The sequence below is a fragment of the Dryas octopetala genome, chromosome 1, assembly GCF_963921425.1.
Source record: "Dryas octopetala chromosome 1, drDryOcto1.1, whole genome shotgun sequence".
NCBI classification, from domain to species: Eukaryota; Viridiplantae; Streptophyta; class Magnoliopsida; order Rosales; family Rosaceae; genus Dryas; species Dryas octopetala.
In genome coordinates, this window is record NC_141366.1 from 17,970,385 (window position 1) to 17,991,339 (window position 20,955).

Genomic DNA, 20,955 nt, shown 5'->3' on the forward strand with positions numbered 1-20,955 from the left:
GGGAGAGAGGTGGGTAGGTTGGGTGGCTATGCTGGGGAGGCGGTGGGGATGCTGGGTTTCTGACTTTCTGGGCTTTTTTTTTGTTTTTTTTAATTCAATTATTTTTTAATATTTTATATCATTTTCAAAGCTTTATTAATTTTTTTTTATTTTTGGTTTACGTGCCTATTTTTAAATGTCAAGTTAATATTTAATAGTGAGGTTCGTGTGTGCCACGTCAGCGCTACGTATGTAGATAACGGCCTTTTAAATAGTCAAACTAACGGAGGTACTAAATTGACGATATATTGAAGTTGATGTATCCGAATAAAAGTTTTTGAACTCAAGGTATTAAGTTGAAAAGTGATGTATAATTGAGATATATAATTGTAATTAACCTTTTACTTTTTATATTATTAGAATAATTCAAACTAATTTCTAGGTGCGCAGCCAAAATTACAAAGATTAAATTTTAGTTTATAGAGAATCTCAAATTCTCAACTATCAATCCCTAAGTATCAACTAGAGTGAGGAACCTACAATCTTCCATTTTTCATGTCTCACTTAAAAATCAATATCTTTACAAAACAAATAAGTTAAGCTTAATCATTTGATTATTATCTTGATGATGTTAAAATTTTAAATATTGTAATCTCCCATTTCCTTTATCACAATTAGACGATTAATTATTCTAATTTCATTAAGTTTTTACAAAAACAACTTTTAGGGTGAGATCTAAAGACCCATAGTTTAGAATCTTTAGATCATGAAACTATATAGTAGAGTGGAAATAAATTAATGATAAGTGGTATATTTTGATACATTAATTTGTTCTTGAAGATTCTTATTTACTATAAACCATAATGAGAATATTTGAACGACTACATTTTAGATGTATGATTGCTTTAATAGAGGTGATATCCATCGAGATGGTACATGTGGTATCCAAAATGGCAAAATCCAACGGGCTCTCAATTACCAACACCTTCATCGATTCTTGGCGAGTATTGTTACATTTTAGGATCATTTCAATTGTTATATGATGTATCATCCTGAGACCCAGATGGGTGGGTTCGACCTCTATAAGAGATATGGTGCCCCATATGGTCAATCGGTCCAAATAGTTTCACATGGGTGAGGCTCTCTTATGAAAGATGATACACCACGCATGGTCAATGTTGCAAATAGTTTTATTCTGGCAAGCTATTCATTTCATATCAGCTGATCAAACCATCAAAATTACTCTTTACTCCTTCCTCTCGCTTTCAGTCTCAGAAAAGGACCAAGCATGCTCTTTACATGCTGTTCTACTCTCACTGACCCTTTCAGAGTGAGTGAGAGACTGATCATGCGTGACCGTACGGACGCAGACGACGACCTCCACACCATTCTCTCCGAGTTCCGCAGACAGCTCATGGCGGCCGAAACCCTAGACTCCGACCTCGACATGGCCTTCAACCTCCAAATGCAGGAAGCCATGACCGCCTCCCTCGCTCTAAACCCCTCGACCTCTCACTCTCCTCCGCAGCTGCAGCCGCCGCTGTCGCTCGCCACGCTATGGCCCACGTTATACAGGTCGTCTTGGTCGTCATCGTCAAAACCTGTGGTGGCCGAGACTGAGTGTTTGAGATTGTATTGCAAGGGGCATTGTGCGCGAGGAGATGGTGAGGAGGGATATGATGGTGGTGGTGGGTGGGGGTGGGGTTGCGATCTGTGACCCGAGAGACAATCTGATATTCGAGGTGAGGAAGAATCTGGAGGCGGTTGTTGATGGTGTGGTGCTGAGCAATGAAGCTGCGGAGCTTGAGGCTCTCATTGAAGGGCTTCATACAGCTCTCAGTTTGGACTTGAAAGCTGTCACCTTTTTCTGCGATGACTACAATGTTTACCAATATGTTAGTTTTTGCACTACAATTCATCGCGTTTGTTATCTTGTTTTCTCGCTATTGAATTGATATCTTTTTTTCTTAATGCCCATTAATTCATTTGATTGCATAATTTGTATCTTACTGCTTTTTTTCTTCTCTTTAGTTTTAGTTCTAGTTTTATCTTGTTTTGGGAAGTCTTGTGGGTAATTTTGTGCTTATGTTGATGATGTGCCTTTTTTTGTGCAATCTTTGGTTGTATGAACTATTGGGTATTTGCTTAGCCATTGGGAAGAAAACTGTGGGTATTGGTAGGTTTGTAAGTTGGATAGGAATAATGTGGTTTACTACATGTGGGTTTGGTAGGGAAAACATTATGGGAGATTAAAGAGGACGAACTTGGACAGTTATGAGAAGTGTGCCAAAGGGATTAAATGGGACATAACTTAGACCACAATTAATGAACCTAGACATCAATCTAATTAGTTTGTTTTGTTGGTTTTTGGTTCAGTGGTTGGGTTGGGTTAATTGGTTGAACTGCAGTTGCAGGGTAATTAGTCTATGTCATTTAATTTGAGACATTGTTTTGGAGTTTGTTAACTTAGCTTTCTGCAGAAGCTGCAAGGTCCAACAGGACCATCACCAAACAACTTGAAATTTGGGAGAATTAACAGTAATCTTAATAAACTTATCCCCAGCTTTCAAATTGCTGTCTTAAACATTTGTTGATTTTGCTTCACATGTGTGACAAAGCCAATTATTAGTATCAATATATATGTTAGAATTTCAAATTTCACTTTCTGCAATGATATGATGATTGACATATGATTGACTTTTTTGGTGCCATTGGTATTCATAGAATTCTCAGTGTAATAGAAATATTTTTTTGGTGCCATGGATATGATTGACTTTTTACAAATACAGGTTACAAACAGGGTTGTTCCTGGAAACAGCAAAATTGCAACATTAGTCAATCAAGTTTCTCTTCTCCAAAGAAAATTCGAACATTGCATCCCTTCTCTTGTGGCACGTAGTGACATTAAGTTTGCATTTGAATTTGCAAGAGATGCTATTGTTTCTCAGATCATGACCTGGCCTGCAGAAACTGATGGGAGATGGCCTGGAAAGCAGCGGAAGATAGCAACTCTTGTCAATCAGGTTAAGAGCCTTCAGAGGAAATTTACAAAACGTAACCTGAGACTTGTGCCCCAATACGATATTAAGTTTGCATTTAAACTTGCAAGAGATGCAATATTGTCTCAGTCTCAGACCAAAAAGCCTGCACAGTCTACCACTTGCAAACATGTGATTGAGACTTGTAGTGAGTTGTTTGGAAGATACTGATGTTAGTCAGATATTTTCTGTTGATGGCTGCCTGCACCGGTATTGCTTTTCTTGTATGAAGCGGCATGTGGAGGAGAAGTTGCTTCATGTGAATGTGATGGTTCCTAGATTCCCTCATGAAGGCTGTAAGTCTAAGCTTAGTGTTGACAGTTGTGCAAAATTCTTGACACCTAAACACATGGAGACTATGCGCCAACGCATAAAGGAAGCTTCAATTCCTGCAACAGAGAGAGTCTATTGCCCATATCCAAGGTGCTCTGCTTTAATGACACAAAGTGAGCTCTGAGTATGCTAATGAAACCTTGAGGAGTGTGGAAGGAGTTAGGAGATGCATGAAATGTCACTTCCTTTTTTGCATCAATTGTCAAGTCCCGTGGCACATAAATATGACATGCTCTGACTACAAAGGTTGAATCCTTATCCCCAAGAAGAAGATACAAAGCTAAAGTTTCTTGCCCCAAGGAAGCTGTTGTGCCAGTGTGTGAAGTGCAACCATATGATTGAACTTGCTGAAGGTTGCTTCCACATGACTTGCAGGTATTTAGTTCCCATATTTTCGAGTTGACCCCTCTTATAGTAAGTTTTTAAAAAGTATTTTTGTAAAAAATCTGTGGGGGAAGAAGATTTTTTTAAAAGATTACAAATTTACAATTTACCTTAATCTTTGGGGGGCTGATGTCCTAACTTGAAAGGAATTAGTCCATATTTTTGTAAATGGCATGGTTATTAACATGTAGTGATTTGTTGCCCAAGTAATTTTAGATTGTGTGGCATCATTGTTTGTGAATCTGGATTTTTATCAGTATTGTGATATCGTAATTGAAAGTTGTTGGTCAAGTTTCCAAGTAATTGTATCTTTGTCATCTTAGCACCCATTCTAATGTTGCTTTTATTTCTTTTGCAGATGTGGGTATGAGTTTTGCTATAAATGTGGAGCTGAGTGCAAAAAGCCAACATGTGCATTCGTAGTATTGGATGAGGGTCATATTTGGCATGATGAAGATGAAGAAGATGAGGGAGAGGGTTTTTATAGGGACTCGGATTATGAATTTCGGTAACATTCCCTCTCCAAAGAGTCTTACATCCCTCAAATTTTCTTGCTGGATAATATTTAGTGACATTTATGTTTATAAATTATATGTTTGTGCAAAGTATCAAAATGATGTCTCTTTGTTTTGGTTTTCAACTGCTTGCTCACCTGGTTTTTCCATCTCTTAATTATGAAGGAGAACATGACAGTGTGAAAAACTTACATTATAATAATTGAACTCATATACAAGTATAACAACTGTTATGTCATCTTGGTACCCATTCTCAAGCTTTTATTGCTTTTGCAGACATGGGCGTGAGTTTTGCTGTCTTTGTGGAGCTGAGTGGAAAGACAAAATGCCAGGATGTTCATGCATACTTTTCGATTTTGAGGAAGAAGATAATGATGGTGATGGTGATGGTGAAGATGTTGAGGAGTAGGAGGATGAGGAGGAGAAGGAGAAGGATGAGGATCAGGAGTGTGGATTGGATTTATTATCTTTTCTGTTTTCTAGTGTTTTTAGTTTGAATATAATGTAGATACAATTGCCATTGTTTCAATAATGAATTGATATGAAACGCCAATATATTAGCGTGAAGAGTTGATGGATTGCGGTAATGCATTGATGGAAAACCCTCAAAATTAACTGATTGATTCCTATTTACTAATCATTTGAATTTTATTCACTAACATAAGAAGTCAATCCTAAGTTAATTTTCATTGTTTTTTCATCTCGTCTTGCAAAAATATTGTTTGATGACCCATGGTCAGAGTCAAAACTAGTCAAAGAACTCTTTTTGATAGCATTAAAAGGAAGATTCCTACTCTTTGTTATCATAATCTTTTCATAATTCAGGCTAGTCTAAATAAAGGTATAACAAACCATAATCAATTTAAAAGTATAATGTGATGAGTCTTTTTTTTTTGGTCAAATATGATGAGTCTTTTTTAGTGCCATCATGATCAGTCCATGAAGGTTAAAAAATGTGATTTCTCTAGTTGTGGATTAAAAGGACACGTGGCAAAATCCGACGGACTTCCCTTTGGTTTGTTTTTCTTCCTTCTCTAGGAAGTTATTCATTCATTTCCATTTTCCGCTGATCAAACAAACGAAATTACTCTTTTCTCCTTCTTGTCGGTCTCAGTCTCAGAAAACCACCATCTACATGCTACTCGACTCTCACTGACCCCTCCAGACTCCAGAGTGAGAGACGAACCATGGTTGACCGTACGGACGCAGACGACGACCTCCACACCATTCTCTCCGAGCAACGCAGAGAGCTCATGACCGCCAAAACCCTAGGCTCCGACCTCGACATGGCCTTCGACCTCCAAATGCAAGAAGCCATGTCCGCCTCCCTCGCTCTAAACCCCTCGAGCTCTCACTCTCCGTCTCCGCCGCTGCCGCAGCATCACGACCAAAACGACGCCGTATTGGACCTGGCCACCGCGCTCATGCTCGAGGACGTGGAGCGATTCGCGCAGGAGTACGCGGACCACGAACGCAGCGTTTTGGAGATGAGGAGAGCTAAGGAGGAGCTGGACCGTCGGATTCACGACCAGAAGTTCGCGGCCGACGTCCGCGACGCCCCCGAGGACTACTGGCTCAAGCACGGCGATAACTACGAGAGGCCGTACAGTACGGACGGTTCGTCGTCATCGTCATCGTCATCGAAAGTTGCGGTGGCCGCCGAGACTGAGTGTTTGAGATTGTATTGTAAGGGCATTGTGAGCGAGGAGATGGTTAGGGATGTAAAGGTTGTGGTGGGTGGGACCGGGGTTGCGATTTGTGACCCGAGAGACAATCTGCTATTCGAGGCCCAGAAGAATCTGGAAGCGTTGGTTGATGGTGTGGTGCTCAGCAATCTGGCTGCGGAGCTTGAGGCTCTCATTGAAGGGCTTAACAATGCTCTCATTCTGGACTTGAAAACTGTCACCTTTTTCTGCGATGACTACATGCTTTACCAATATGTGAGCTTTTGCTTTTGTCGATATTGTTATTTATTATCTTATTTTCTTGCTAGTGAATTGTTATATTTTTGTCTTTTAATGTCCACCAATTCAGATGATTGTATTTTGAATGTTGTTTTTTTTTTTTCTCTTTTTACTTTGTTTTTTTTTTTTTTTTTGGGATGTCTTGTTGATGATGGTTGTGTTGACTGGTGTGTTGTTTGGTGCAATATTTGGTTGTATGGACTGTTGGGTATTTGCTTAGCCATGGGAAGAAAACTGTGGGTATGGGTAGGTTGGAAATAGAATAGAAATAATGTGGCTTACTACATGTGGGAGATTGAAGAGGACAAACTTGACAATTATGAGAAGTGTCACAAAGGGAATTGAATTGGACATAACTTGGAAAATTCTAGTCTTAGACCATAGTTATTGAACCTACACATCCTAATTGGTTTGCTGTGTTGGTTTTTGGCTCAGTGGTTGGGTTGGGTTAATTGGTTGGACTGCAAGGTAACAAGTCAATGTCATTTAATTTGGGAGAATTAACAGTTATCTTAATAAACCCATCCCCAGCTTTCAAATTGCTGTGTTAAACATTTTCTGAGTTTGCTTCACATGTGACAGCCAGTTATTAGTATTAATATGTTAGAATTTCAAATTTCTTCAAATTTGACCTTCAGCAATGATGCAGTCATGCGGGTATACCATTTTGCTGCTGTAAGAAATTTGTTAATTTTTCTTAGTGATGTATTCTGTCAAATTTTGTTGATTGTGTACAAGGAAATTGATAGTATAATTCTTGTCTTTGTTATGCTCATTATTTGTTTACTTCATGTTTATAGAATAAAACGTGCTTAGTGTAACATATAATTTTGTTTTGTGCCACTGAAATAGATGATTGAAATTTTATAAATATAGGTTACAAACAGGGTTGTTCCTGGAAACAGCAAGATTGCAACATTAGTCAATCAAGTGGCTCTTCTGCAAAGAAGATTTGAACATTGCAGACCTTCTCTTGTGGCACGTACTGACATTAAGTTTGCATTTGAATTTGCAAGAGCTGCTATAGTTTCTCAGATCACCTGGTCTGCCGAAAATGGCAAGAGTTTGAAGGAGACTTGTTTAATATGCTTTGAAGAAACTGATGTTGCTCAAATGTTTTCAATTGATGGTTGTCTGCACAGGTATTGCTTTTCTTGTATGAAACAGCATGTAGAAGTAAAGTTGCTTAATGGGATGGTGGCACAGTGCCCTCATGAAGGTTGTAAATCTGAGGTGAATATTGATAGTTGTGCAAAATTCTTGGCACCTAAGCTAGTTGAGGTTATGAGCCAACGAATCAAGGAATCTTCTATTCCTACCACGGAGAAAGTTTATTGCCCAAATCCCAGGTGTTCTGCATTAATGTGCAAAAAGGAGGTCTTAGAATATACCAACACTTGTTTTGTTGGTGCTGAACAGTCCGGAGCCAGGAAATGCATGAAATGTCATTACTATTTTTGTATCAATTGCAAGGTTCCTTGGCACTTCAATATAGCCTGCTATGATTACAAAAGATCACATCCCCATCCCCTAGCAGAAGATCAATTGCTGACTTCTCTGGCTAAAAAGAACCTCTGGCGCCAGTGTGTGAAGTGCAGCCATATGGTTGAACTTGCAGAAGGTTGTTACCACATAACTTGCAGGTGCTTTACCCTCCTCCCCTCCCCTCCCATTTGACTTATCTTTTGGTTGTTGTTATGTTGTTTTTGTCATCTTTAGATACGATTACCAATTTTATTAGAGAAGAATGAAATAAGCAAAAGACATAAATAATATACCCTCGTGAAATCAAGATGATCTAACTGGTAGCAACTTGAATAAAAGAGTGGTAATGACTAAACTGTTGGGACACAAGTTCCTCTGAGTTCTTATGTGAGAAAACAACAATACCATCCAACAACCAAAATAGCCAATCTGTGCATATATGCATTGATATTCTCATTTATGCTTTTGTTTTGTTAGCAAGCATCATATGAGATCCTAATGATCTATAAACAGATCTCATGATAGGACCTTACATTGTTCCCCTCAGATAACTTTGGTCCCTCCACCAACGTCTTCTCCTTGGTTATGCTATTGTGCATATTGCCTTTACTGATTGCAAACCATCTTTTTTTCTTCTCTTACTCAAGGAAATAAAAGGTTTCACTTTCTTTTCTTTTTTTCTCTGGATGCTGCTGCTATTGTGGCTTGTCTCATGCTTGCATTGTCTTTGTAGATGTGGATATGAGTTTTGCTATACTTGTGGGGCTGAATGGAAGAACAAGAGAGCTTCATGTACCTGCCCAATTTGGGATGAGCGTAACATTATACGTGAACAGCCACAACAAGTACAGCCCATTATACGTGGACTGCCACCAGTAGTACAGCCCATTATAGGTGGACGGCCACCACAAGTACAGCCTGTTATACGTGGACAGCCACCACAAGTATGGCCACAACGACGATATTGATTACCATGACTCTTGTAGATTACAAATAAAGAGTTTTTTGGATAATACCGTCAACTTCTGTGATTGGCTTTTTTTGGATTTCTTTGTTATGGGAAAAAAGTGGGTGCAAGAGGACTGGGAAGGGTGTTAAAGGACCCAACTGTGGAGACGAAATATTGATATTGCCCAGCTTTTTTGTTTATTTATGTCACAGAGGTTTTGCATTCCCCTTTCTAGTACACTTTCTGATTTCAGTTTTTAGTTTTGGGGAAACTTTACTCTGTTTGCCATCTTATTCCCTAATTTTATATCCTTTGAACTTTGGAAATGTTGTGATGTGGATCTATCAATTTTCTCAAATTCATTATGTGGCATGCGCGTGACCTATTTTCAAGGATAATTTTGCCCCTCTCCTCTTTCTTCATCAAGTAGTTTTAGACTTTTAGGAGAGCCACAACATTATCCCCCAACGCCCAACTATGAAGCTTAAATTCATCCTCTCTAGTAATTTCACAAAAGTTACAGCTCTTATTGAGAATTGTTTGGAAACACCTCTGCATTGGCTCCAGCCAAACATGATAAGTGCATGCAATAGAAAATTTTCCCTTTTCAGCTAGAATTTGCTCCTGAGAATGGAAGCATATGTGTCTTTCGAGTGAAGATCTTTGAACAAGTACATTTATATCTTCACATTTGGTAGGTGTAATATACATGTATATATATGTATTCGCTGGCAACTCTTATCTTATTAAACTTTGGGTCCCATAATGCAATGAAAGAGTAGTTGTATATACGTTAATGGAGCCTGCAGCGATGCCAAATGATATGTATGCTTCCTATCTCCTATAGAATGGAAGAAGAGCTTGCAGGCTCTTGTTTTTTTATTGATTATGATGTTCAATTCTATGTACACTGTTTGCGGGGACTTATCAATCGCCTACAAGCTTGCCAATACAGGCATACAGCTTTGTTCACACTCCAGGCCCCACACTGATTCTATTTTGAGTAAACAACATCCACCTATGCCTCATGTTAAAGCATTGTTCTACTTGAACAAATATTTGCAATAAGGGAAAAGTACACTTATGCCCCTCAACTTTGGGGTCTGTCTTTAAAAATAACGACTCACATTGCCCCTTATATTATGAATTTGTTGTAATGTGAGTCTTTTGTCTAACCTCGTTTAAGCAACTGTAATAAACATAAACGTGACATAATCTTATATAACATTAGACAAAAGATTACGCAACAAAATTCATATTATGAGGTGCAAATTCACAATACAGGGGCAATGTTGGTCTATTTCGTTCGATTTGGGAGAAACTCCAAAACTGAGGTATAGTTGTTATTTTCTCTATCAACAACAATAATATTAACAATAATTAATGTAGTTTGTTAAAAACTTACAACCCAAAAAATATCCGAGGATAAAGTCGAGAAATTTATATATGAGGGACACCTTAGTTGTGTCACGGTCCAACTTTATATTTTTGGCTTGGCTGAAGCTGAAAGCCTGAATGCGATGTTTAATTTGTTTCTATGCGTTTTGCTACTTGTTTGTTGTTAAGTTTCTCTATATATCAGTGTGGCTCAAAATAGGTAAACGGATTTATAAAAATAGATGGAGTCACCAACTCAGACTTTCTCCTCAAGGACCTCAACTCACGCATTGAAATATATAACCATATGATGAGTTGGAGTGAGTCATTGACATGTAGATGAAGGTGTGATTCTTCCAACCTGTGATGCCGTGCGGTAGTGTGGTGTTCACCAACTATATAGTAATATAGGATACTAGGAGAGTCAGGACCACCAAAATCATTGAGGCTACTCGCCACCAATTATATACCATTATTTTTTTAATTTAGAGAGAGGCATTTAAATTTGAGATTTCTCCGATATTTACATAAAAAAAATATCAAAAGACTAATAGTCAGTTGATTATATATATATAGAGGCCCTTTCTAATATGGGATCTATAAATAATTTTATTTATAAGATCCCTTATAGGGCTCACTATATACAGTATTTCAACGATTTGAACGTCTATTTTTTAGGTCTCTATTCAAATATCATCTTTGCAAAAAATTAGTCAAAATCAAAAATCATTTGCCTATCTAATTTTTATCAAATAAGTAAGCGAACCAAATATTTTTTATAAAACCGTTTATTTATTTGATCAAAATTAGATAGGTAAATGATTTCCGATTTAGCTAGTTTTTTGTAAAGATGATTTATGAATAAAGGTCTAGAAAATAGACGGTTCGGATTGTTGAAAAATTACATGGAGTGGGCCCATCCGCCCCATCCCATATTTAACACTAAATGTGAAATCCCATACTTGAAGCTCCCTATATATATATATATACAACTTTTGAATAAACAAAAAAAAAGAAAATTTTAACTAAATGACTTCAACTATACCCAGATCTTTATTTAGGACATGAATTTCACTTTGTGTCAATTGATAACCGAAACTTTTATTTTGTGTCAATAATATTTTTTGATTGTTGAGTCTTATTTAAATGTATTTAAGCATAATTTAATATATTTTAAGAGGTATTCGTAAGGTTAAACTTTAACAATGCAAAAAAGTCCTACTGCAATGCTGCTCCGAACGCTTAGCGTAAAGCTCCAAGCGCTCGCCACATCATTTTGTGAGTTAAAATTCTTGGTATGATTTTTTGAGTGGATAAAGTATATATTAGGAGTTAGTGGCCAAAAAAAAAGTATAGATTAGGAGTTTTAAGTTTAAAACTTTTTTTTTTTAGGATGTGTCCTATTTAATTTGATGAGTGTAGACTGTAGAGTAAAATTAACCAAACTATTTAATCTCTTCGGTGACGTGGCGGGCGCATGCACAATAAGAAACAAGGACGAATAGGAGAGGGAATGCGGGCAACAAATTGCAGACGATGGTCGTTACTAGTTACTACGCAACAAGAACCGCCATTTCCACTACTACCGCTGACGTACCGTCATCTCAACGTGGACAAAATCCCCGCCGTCCATCTCCACCCGACCCCCACTCCACCAGATCCAACGCAATAAAAAACAATTAATTAAAGATTAAACAATGAAAAAAAATGAAAGCTCACTGCAACTGGAATTCTGCAACAAACCAAAAAGGCACCACTCTTTTCCCACTCACCTTTTTGGACCCTTTCCTTGTCAACCTTCTGGACCTCAATTTCTCAACCGTTTTTTTTCTTTTTCTTTTTCATTTTTTTTTATTTTTTATATTCTGCTTCAATGTGACCAAAACCCCTCTCTCACTCTCAGTTTTCCATTCGTCCATTTGTTTCCTCTTTTGGTCTGCTCAATTGCTGCTGTGCGTATGTCAGACTCGGAGTCCGGACCCGGGTTCTATACGGGTCGGGAGATGCCACGTCGACCCGGCGATGAGAGACCACCGTACAGCGGCGTCGCAGGGGATCCGACCCCCAATGCGAGGGAGCTGGAGTCTTTCGGGGACCACGCGAGGGAGTTCGCGAAGGCGGCGGGGGAGATGGCCGTGGAGTTTGGGAAAGGGTGCAGGGATATAGTGCGGCAGAGCCTAGGGAATCGCGACTCGTACCTTTCCAGAAGCTTCGGGAAGCTCAGGGACTCGTACTTCGGGAAGAGACTGACGAGGCTTCGCGGGAAATTGAGCTTCTTCAACCAGTATTTGCCTGAGGATAAGCACCCGATTCACGCTTGGTCTGTGATTTTGGTCGTCTCGGCTCTCGCTTTTGCAGGTGTGCGTGTGTCAGTAAGTTTTTTTCATTTTGTTTTTCTTGTGGTTGTGTCGGTGCTTTGTTTGGTTGCTGAGAAAATGATGGAGAAATAGATTTTACTTATTTATTTTTGTTTGATTGGTTATGCTTGTTAGGAGTGGGATTTTCAGTTAATTTGGAATTTTGAGACTTCAAAATACTTCACTGGAAAAAAATCTGACTCAAGTGTTTGTTCAGTTTTTTTTTTTTTTCTTCTAAACGTTATGCTGTGTTTGGTTGATGAGAAAATGAAGGAAAATAGGATTTCAAAATTGTATTTTTCACTATTTTTATTATTCAATTGTCGGCGTTCTTTTATCTATAAGTTAATCGAATAATGCTAGAGATCTGAATTTGTATACCAAATTTGGATCCAAATAATGTAGCAGTATACTTGTCACTATTTTACTTATTGGGAAAAAAATGAATGAAACACTGCCACATCAATTTGGATCCAAATTTGGATTCCCTAGCTGTATTTCCGTTAATCTGATGATTCATTGATCTTAGTTAATGCTTCCTGATAAATATGTTACTGACATGGATTTATTAACTTTCAGTATTGATTGTGAATTCGGAAAATACTACTTCCCCCACCCCAGAGATAAAGAAGGTATACATTCATCCTCCTAGTGCTGCCCGCATAATGCTTCCGGATGGTAGATACATAGCATACAAGGAGCAAGGAGTTCCAGCTGACAGGGCTAGATTTTCAATTATTGCTCCACATTCGTTCCTTTCATCCCGGCTTGCAGGTCCTTTATTTTGGATGTTGAAAGCAAACAGATACTGCATATGCTTCACTTTCCTTTTTCTTTGATTCACATATGCATTTTCTTAGTTTTTTATCATTTTTTTTTTCTTAAATTAGGGATCCCGGGACTCAAGGCTTCACTGCTAGAAGAGTTTGGTGTTCGCTTATTGACATATGATCTTCCTGGTTTTGGAGAGAGTGATCCTCATCCCAACAGGGACCTCGAATCTTCATCAATCGATATGTTGCTCTTAGCCAATGCTGTTGGTGTAGATGACAAGTTTTGGGTTGTGGGATACTCAACCGGGAGCATGCATGCTTGGGCAGCACTCAGATACATTCCTGATAGGCTTGCAGGTATCAATGTTTCTTCTATATGATATTTTTCATGCGAGTGTTTTTTTGTAGTACTACAAAGGTTTGAAAAGGCAAAAAGATCAGCAAAGAAGAGGTTGAAGATATGCTCATGAACTCTAAGCTATCACTGTAATTTGAGTGGTAATAACCTTATGTGATGCAGCCTGAAGTTTCTGATTTTGATGTGAGAAGTAAATAGCCTGGAGATTTCTGTTTTTACCTGGGTGAGGTGTTGCTAGATTTTTGGAACCAACATTATTAGCATGTAATAGCCTGATATGGCAAATAACTAATTTCTATATCGATATTAAGTCTTTGATGAAACCAATTTTATGTTCATTAAGCTTGTAGGTAAGCTCTACAACATATTGTGAATTTGTGATAATTTAGAATATTCTTCTGTTCACAGCTATTTGATGTCTCTCATTTACTGAGATGAATAAATATTTTTGGATTACATTAATATCTCTGCTGTATTCTATCTGAAAACATTTTGCCATGATTCATAGTGATCTAACTTGCAGGTGCGGCCATGTTTGCTCCAATGGTTAATCCATACGATTCAATCATGACTCGGGAAGAGAGACGCAAAACCTGGGAGAAGTGGACGCGGAGAAGAAAACTTCTGTACTTTTTGGCAAGGAGCTTTCCAAGATTTCTTTCTTACTTCTATCACCATAGCTTCTTATCTGGAAAGCATGGACAGATTGATAAATGGCTGTCATTGTCACTGGGAAAGAGGGTGAGGATCATTATCAACATTTCATTTACGGATTGACACATAGAAAATTTCAATTATTACACCACTGCATAAGTTCCTCTTAGACATAACAATGTTTATGAACGCAGAATCTGATCTTGGAGATCGTCTCTCATAATTTGTAGAAAGAATTTCATGGTGAACCTCTCACATGTCACACTGTAGTATTCTAAAATGAACCAAAGCATCATCTTAGTTGTCTGTCCAAATTCTTTTAAAATATCATTCTAGTGCTAGACCTGGAAAGTAAAGCATAGTGAGGTTTTTAAAAGGTTGGTTGCTATGTCATTCTAATTCTGGAATTTGGTTCCCATTTCTCTGTGTTTTACATTTGTATTAATGAAAGACCAGAATGAGACTCTTATTTTACTTGTATATATTCTCATTAAAAAAATTTTGTTGACATTCTTCAGGATAAAGCTTTAATAGAGGACCCAATCTATGAAGAATTCTGGCAAAGGGATTTGGAAGAATCAATTAGGCAGGGAAGTGCAAAACCCTTTGTGGAGGAAGCTGTGTTGCAGGTGTCAAATTGGGGTTTCAGCCTTGCAGATCTCAAATTGCAGAAGAAACAACGAGGGAAAGGCATGCTCAATTGGCTTAAGTCTTTGCTCCGTGCAGCTCAGGAGGAATATATGGGCTTCCTTGGCCCAATACACATATGGCAGGTGAGGAGCATCTCCCTCATATACATGTTTGTTTCAGCTAATCAATAGCTTTACTGCTAAGATACTTGCAATATTTTTCTAGAAGACGAGATTATATGTTGACAAGATATCAACAAGATTAGTCATTTGACAAGGATAATTCTAATTGAGTTGCTTTCCTTCATGCTGATATCAAATGTTTAAATAACCACTTTTTCTAAGTTCATCAAAAAATATTTCTGCTAGAAAGAATGTAAGATTGACTAAAGTTCAGAAAGTAATGTATAGTTGTGTACCATAATACATAACAGATTGCTGGTGATAATTGTTTTGTTGTAACCCCAATGAATCTTAAGCCAGTAAATGGATTCAGCCAAATTATACAGAGCTTGGGATATTCAATATTATTTCTTTTCAGGAGGTACCAGTTGACTGTTAAACCAATATTAATTAAGACCATTTTCCTCTAATGTTTGACAGGGGATGGATGATAGGGTGGTCCCACCATCAATGACTGATTTTGTGCACCGGATTTTACCAGGAGCTGCAGTACATAAGCTTCCATATGAGGGCCATTTCACCTATATCTACTTTTGTGATGAATGCCATAGACAGATATTCACTACACTTTTCGGAACACCACAAGGACCACTCAACATTACCATAGAAGTAGATTCAAGTCCACTGCAAGGTAATACTGAAGAACAGGAAGATTAAGAGGTAACCCTAGGTGATTCTGGTTCTAGCACAGGCTGAAACATGATCTTTATAGTTTACTTCTGAGAGGTACAATGTATATATCATAGGTTGCTATGTTACTTGTAGAGTTTAAAAATGAAAAGGAAAAGAAGAGAAAGAAAAAGTTAGCTCTCATGTTTAAAAGTTTTGGGCTGTCCTAGGGATTCCCAGGTGGGGTATGTTTTAAAACTTTTGGTGAAGTGTTGGCCAGAACAAGAATATACATAGAAATCAAATTACTCTGATTTTCAATTTGTTACTAAATTTTTCATTCGATTATCACCAAACTTTTTTAATATTATTCCTTTCTTGCTTGTCCATTCCCAATCATACCAACATTATTTCTCAGTGAGGAGATAAAAGGCCATAACAACTAGGACAGACCAAACAGAGAAATAAAGACACCAACCAGGCCCAAACGAAACTGTCGTTTGATAAGATAGTTTCTAAAAACGTGGTAACAAAAAAAAAAAAAAGAGTTTCTAAAAACAATAACGAGAAAATTACTCAAAAACCCCCCATTTACGATTAAACATAAAATTAAAGAATCTCTCTTGAAGAAAAAAAGTTTGCTACAAAAAATAGCTTTTAAAATTTAAGTGAAACAAGTTTTTCAAATTTTAAGATTGTACTCTAATTTTTGAATGGCAAGCTAAATAGGTTATAAATATGTTTTAATTTATTAAAAAATAAACCTTATTTTAATTAAATTAAAAAACTTAGACCTTGTGTCATATTTTTTCTTTTCCTATGAGAACCATATGGCATGTATGTACGGATGAATATATCGAAAATTCATTAAATATCGTTACTCAAATTTATACATTTATCGATTTATATGAAAATAAAGTTGAGTTAAGTTTTATTCTTTTCTTAATTAATTGTTGATAAATGATAAATTAGGGTTAGGGGATGAGTTTTAGACCCCGTTTGGGGCTGATGTCCAGGATTATAAAGTGCTTTTAAAAAAAAAAAAATTGATGATTTTTATGTTTGGTAAACTTACGGAAAACGACTTTGAATAGAAGCGGAGGGTCTCTCACAGCGAATTAGAGAAGCGGGCAAGAGGTAGCTTCTCAAATCTGCTGTCAGGGAAAGCATGCAGAGACTTTAATGAAACTTTCTGAATACCAACAATACCCTTCAATAATTTTCATATTGACACTCTTTTGTCCTCTTGTTAATAGAACATTCTTTCATCCAGTCATCTTTCCCTAACCCACCGTCACCCAACCAACCATTCTCTCTTCCAGCCGTCCATCTTCTCCGTTGAACATGAAAACAAAGAGGTGCATATATCCTTAAGCTACAACATGGTGGTCAGAATTAAGAATAGGCTTAAGTTCTCCGATTTCAGTTTAAAGGTCCAAAATGGGATTTTTTTGGTTTGTAAAATTGGGTTCTTATTGCAAGTAAGTGATCCACAAAAGATGGATACTCCTCTGAAATTGGTTTCTGATTTGCATTTGCACTCCTGTGGAGCTGTTTAATACTCATTGGAGGATCCAATACTTCTTAAAATCTAGCAAATTTAATTTGGGTAGAAATTTTTAATTATCTACACTGAGGTGGATCCGCCCCTGCTGTTTATTGTCTGGTTTGCTATGGTTGCAACCATGGCTCTAACCGATATGTCTATGCTGGGGTGGATGTTTCAAGGAGTTTGTGGAGTTTTTGAGGTTTGGTGGTGATCATTGGTGTGGCTGAGAGAGTGAAGGAATAAGAAAAAGATTAGACTGTGCATTTGCAGTATAAGAAATGGACCCAATAGCAGGCTTAGCACTCAGCAGTCGAGATTGAATTTAATTATATGCAGATAGCTTTGGTGGTGCATAATTGCATATATGATCTATAGGTGTATGTAAATTTGAGTTTATTTTGGTTGTGCACTTGTGCTAATATTATCTGCATACCCTTTGGCTTTAATGATATAATTGGGATGGGTGGCTGTTTGAGAAAGATAATTACAAATTTACAAGACCACAAGCCCAAATATATATTTTTATATATTTATATAATGGTCGATCTTTATTTCCCAAGTGATTTTTATATTTCTTTTCTAAAATAAAAGTATAAATAATGCAAACTAAAGTATTTGTTATCATACAAATGATTTTAAAATACAGTTTCAGCATTAATTATGTCCATTTTAGTTATTATGTACAATTAAAATAATTTATATTGAAACTTTCCAAATAGTCAGACTCTGTTTTTTTATATTCACAGCACTTTTAAAAACAAAATTTATTAAACGCTCAACTAAGTTACTTCACAGCAGATTATTCTCGCAGCACAGCAAAAACTGTTTTTTGCTCAACTAAACCCTAAACCCTATTTAATTTTGCAGATCTATACCAATATTTTACTGACATATATGTCATATACCAATATTCTACCGTCATATATTGATATCGAAGAAATATCAATACAACCCATTTAAATATCGATGATTGAAATTGTAGATATCTCGTTAGATATATCAGTAATATCGTGAATATTTTCATCTATGCATGTGTGTAAGTGGAGGGTGCCTAGCTAAAATGTAGCCTAAGAAAATTAGGCTAGCATTTCATTTGGTTTTTGTATGATAGCAAATACATTTAATGGTGAACAAATTTGTATCCTGATAATAAAAAAATGAATCTATCAACACTTAAGGATAAGAAAACGTCCACATACCATATGGCGACTGTATTGTAGAATTTTTGTTTTATTTGATACACTAAGATGATATTTGATTAAACCATCGCTACATTCATATGAAAGAATTTGAGTAATTTTATTCAATATACCATTTTAATACCTTATAAACTATTTTGACTCCACAGCCCAAAATATAACTTTTATGACCTTTTTGCATTTGAAATGTCAAAAATACCCTTCATATAAAACCCTTTTTTTAATTGTAATTTTTTTTTCTTTCTCTTCCCTTGCCAATCACTGCCCCTCCCTTCCTTCCTTCTTTCTTTCCTCCCCAGCCAACCAATCTCTCTCTCTCTCTCTCTCTCTCTCTCCCTTCCTTCCTCCCCAGCCAACCACTGTCCTATCGTCGCCGCGCCACTCGTCGTCCCATCTGTTGGTGCCCCCATCCTCCATCGCTGCAGTAAACCCAGCAGATGCAACAAACACAGTAGATCCAACAAACCTAGCAGATGCAGCAAACCCAGCAAAATCTAATGAAAAAAAACCCACGTCACCTAGCAAAACCCACAAAATGGGTTTTTCTTTAACTGAGTTTTCCTTAAAAAAACCCATATTTGGTTGAATTTTTGGTCGCCACATTACACATGATTGAATTATTGGTTGTCACATGGCTATAGCATATTCCACCATGTGGCGACCACAAATTCGACCATGTGGCGACCAAAATTTCAACCAGATCTTGTTATAGCACATTCTACCATCTGGCTACCATAAATTCGACTATGTGATGACAAAAAAGTCAACCAGATTTAGCTATAGCACATTTTCACCATATCTGAGTTTTCAATTTTTTTTTTTTTTCAAATTTGGGTTAGGAGAGAAGATGATGGGTCGTTGGTCGGTGCCCACCACCATCCTTCACATCCCCCACCGACATCTTATCTTTGTCTCTCTTTCTCTATCTTTGTCTCTGTCTCTCTCCCTTTCACTCTCAACCCATTTAGAGAAAAACCTAAATCTGGGTTTTCGATTGTTTTTTTTTTAAGATTTGGTTTTAGAGAGAAAGAGAGAGAGATAGAGAGAGATGAGTGTTGATGCAAATTTCCGTAAGAGAGATGCAACAACTTAGAGATGGTGACCTGGCTGATCCGAAGTCTTGCTGGATGATGATGTGAGATCTTCCTGTAAGAGAAATAAGATCAGAGGAGATGGACTGGTGTGGTACCAGCCAAACACGCTCCGATGATGAAGTCAGTGATGGTGTATTTGATGGTAGGTGAGAAAGAGCAAAGGATGAACTTGGGAGAATAGGAAGAACAAGGCAAATGTTCTGGGCTTATTCCCAGCAAGTTGGGTATGCTCTTGGATGAGTGAAGGCTTTTTTGTAAGTGTTTGTCTGGTGAAAAGTTGATAGCTAGATCGATGTCCATTTTGCACATATGAGTTGGTATATATAGGCAAAGGAGATTGTGATGAGTAAGTTACCTGCATGTGACTGGCTGGTTGAGAAAGATTCACGCGTTCGGTCGTGAACAGTGGCATGCACAGCTACCCACCTCCTTTGCATTCAATGCTGCATTGAATGCAAGTATGGAAGATTCAGGTGAACTGCCTCAGTAGTCATGAATGTAGGCTGGATTGTCTCTTTTGTCAGAAGACCTTTGTCAGGTGCATTTAAGTGCGGCGGTTCATCCCAACGTGATCTTCCTTGGAATGGCGGCGGGGAGCCGAGCCGACCCGAACACATGTTCTTATGCGTATACATGAAGCCCATGTGTGATTGGATCGGACACGGGATTCCTGACCGAACCGATCCAGTAGATAGGGGTCCTTCCGAGCCGTAACTGGCCGACGCTAGAACTCGAAACGAGGTTCCTTCTGCGCCGAGCCGAGCCGAACCGGGATGACCGTGGAAAGATGAACACTCGATCCTTTGGAAGATCATCGGTTCGGCTCAGACCGGGCATGGAGTACTCGGCATGGAGACCCGATCTGAGCTGGTGGAGGAAGTGCCGAGCAGTGATGATGTGGAGGTCAAAGTCTGACCACTGAGAAGTCAAACACTGAAGTTGGGTCTGACCAGCCACGTGTCCAGCCCTGATTGGCTATTGAATCGGTGTGAGTTTATCCACAAACAAGGAGATGATGAGCGTTGGCTGGTGATGGAGGTTGCTCTCCATGGTTGCTGCAGCCTGTAGAAAGAATTAAGATGGAGGAAACAACCACTACAGTAACTCGAGCCGCCATGGTTGCTGGGTTTGCTACTGCAGAAGGGTATTTTGGTCTGAAAAAAAAAAGGTCATAAAAATTATATTTTGGGTTTGGGGGTCAAAATAGTTCATGGGGTATTAAAAAGTTATATTGAATAAAATTACTCAAAGAATTTGGTAAGTAAATATTTTCGAGCATAAATTGATGAGTAAATTTGATGAACAAATTTGGTAAAATTAGCATTAGAGATTATCAAAACCGACCCTCCCTTCCACCGGATCGCGCTCCTCCGGTGGAATATATCGGTCCTCTAAATAATCCAATGCTCATTATAAAGCCACATCAGCATGACTTTTTTTTTTTTGTTACAGAGGGAGGCCCAAGAAAAGAGGGCTAGAGGGGGATCTGATTTTCATAAAGAAACTGCAACGGATGGGGATGGAGG

The 20,955-nt window shown here is 37.8% G+C and overlaps 2 protein-coding genes and 1 pseudogene across 2 annotated transcripts; all 3 read left to right on the plus strand.

Moving 5' to 3' along the window:
• The first annotated feature begins 1,327 nt into the window (after positions 1-1,327).
• On the plus strand, positions 1,328-4,658 carry LOC147298748 (E3 ubiquitin-protein ligase RSL1-like; annotated as a pseudogene).
• Positions 4,659-5,334: 676 nt separating this feature from the next.
• On the plus strand, positions 5,335-8,872 carry LOC147298749 (E3 ubiquitin-protein ligase RSL1-like). The gene is made up of 3 exons (XM_086252869.1): positions 5,335-6,189; positions 7,090-7,856; positions 8,432-8,872. The coding sequence occupies exons 1-3, from the start codon at positions 5,437-5,439 to the stop codon at positions 8,664-8,666; spliced, it is 1,755 nt and encodes a 584-aa protein (XP_086108995.1). The 5' UTR covers positions 5,335-5,436; the 3' UTR covers positions 8,667-8,872.
• A 2,941-nt stretch (positions 8,873-11,813) lies between these two features.
• Positions 11,814-15,927, plus strand: LOC147298750 (uncharacterized). Its single transcript, XM_086244740.1, has 6 exons — positions 11,814-12,382; positions 12,961-13,155; positions 13,272-13,511; positions 14,036-14,253; positions 14,685-14,939; positions 15,399-15,927. The coding sequence occupies exons 1-6, from the start codon at positions 11,983-11,985 to the stop codon at positions 15,633-15,635; spliced, it is 1,545 nt and encodes a 514-aa protein (XP_086100866.1). The 5' UTR covers positions 11,814-11,982; the 3' UTR covers positions 15,636-15,927.
• Positions 15,928-20,955: the final 5,028 nt, after the last annotated feature.